The following is a 1,465-nucleotide window of genomic DNA, read 5'->3' on the forward strand; positions in this document are numbered from 1 at the left end:
GGCGTGGCCGGCCAAAGAAGAAGGTGGTGATGACCCCTCCGGCGAGTGTTAGGGTTTTCTCGTCAACACCTAGTTCTCCTAAGAAGACAAGTGCAGTTGAGGGTAAAAATACAAGCGCAGGTGAGGGTAAGAACACCAATGAAACAGTGTTGGAAACCATTGTAAAGGAGAAATTGGACATTGAGGGGCTGAATCCACCAAAACCTTGGGTGGACATCATTAAGGGCAACCGTCTGGCTTCTAATGGAGGTATGATTCAGTATTCGGCGCCTATGATGGTGAATGGTGAACTGGAGGTACATATTGAGGAGCAAGATGTGAGCTAGGAGAAAGAATTTTGGAAAGATGCTCTCATAATGTACGCTATAGGTGAAGAACTTTCCATGAATGCTGTTAGGAAATTCATGAATACGACATGGAATTTTGTTACGATGCCGGATCTTTACTACAATGAAGAGGGATACTTTATTGTTCGTTTTAGAAACAGAGAGGACAAGACTGCGGTGCTTATGCGAGGTCCATACACGATTCATAAGAAACCTATCCTGTTACATGATTGGACTCATAAATTTACTTTACAGGATGACATTCTCAGGGTTTTACCGATATGGGTTATGTTTCCCCAACTGCCTCTAGTGTACTGGGGTGAGAAAAGTTTAGGGAAGATAACGAGCGCCATTGGTAAACCTTTAATGACCGATGAATGTACAGCAAAGAAACTTCGAGTTTCTTATGCACGAGTTCTCATAGAGGTTGATGTCACCAAGGAACTTAAGCAATATATCACCATTCGGGATCCTACAGGGGAGAAACTGATGCAACAGGTGGATTATGAGTGGACACCCCCTTACTGCTCTCAATGCAATAAGGTTGATCATGTGTGTAAGCCAAAACCTGAGAAATTGAAGCAAGTCTATGTCCAGAAGCAGGTACTTCCAGTAAAGAATAAGGAAACCAAGTCAGTTTTAGCACAAGTTAACAATCCTGAGCCAGAGAAAGAGATGCCTTGGATCCCTGTTAGAACTGCTAGTAAAAACAGAGGCAAAGATCCAGTGATACATACTGAAGTTAATTGCTCGAATGAGTTTGACTTATTGGATCAGGGTGAATGTTCCACTCCTTTCCCTGTGCCATGATGATAAGTTGGAATGTTCGAGGGCTTAATAAGAATGCTAGAAGCATGGAGGTTGGAGCCCACCTCAGGAAGAATAAGGTTAGTTGTGTTGCATTACTTGAAACTAGAGTTAAAATAAACAATAAAGAGAATTGTAGGAAGCACCTGGGTTTAGACTGGCAGTTTATTGATAACTATGCACATCATGTAAATGGTCGTATTTGGCTTGGTTGGGATCATAGATTATGGCACATCAAAGAGTTAGGAGCTTCGGATCAGTATCTGCATTGTGACGTAGCCAATAACAGAGATGTGTTTTCTCATTTCCTAACTGTTATATATGCCCACAAT

The 1,465-nt window shown here is 42.0% G+C and overlaps 1 protein-coding gene across 1 annotated transcript; it reads left to right on the plus strand.

Annotated features, from left to right (window-relative positions):
* Positions 1-356: 356 nt before the first annotated feature.
* Positions 357-1,136, plus strand: LOC131659723 (uncharacterized). Its single transcript, XM_058928876.1, has one exon. The coding sequence runs from the start codon at positions 357-359 to the stop codon at positions 1,134-1,136; it is 780 nt and encodes a 259-aa protein (XP_058784859.1).
* The last annotated feature ends 329 nt before the right edge of the window (positions 1,137-1,465 follow it).

Source organism: Vicia villosa, linkage group LG3 (assembly GCF_029867415.1).
Source record: "Vicia villosa cultivar HV-30 ecotype Madison, WI linkage group LG3, Vvil1.0, whole genome shotgun sequence".
In the NCBI taxonomy this organism is placed as follows: domain Eukaryota; kingdom Viridiplantae; phylum Streptophyta; class Magnoliopsida; order Fabales; family Fabaceae; genus Vicia; species Vicia villosa.

Excerpts from the sequence above, each read along its gene's own strand:
- LOC131659723 (XM_058928876.1), top strand. The coding sequence starts at position 357 with ATGTACGCTATAGGTGAAGAACTTTCCATGAATGCTGTTAGGAAATTC.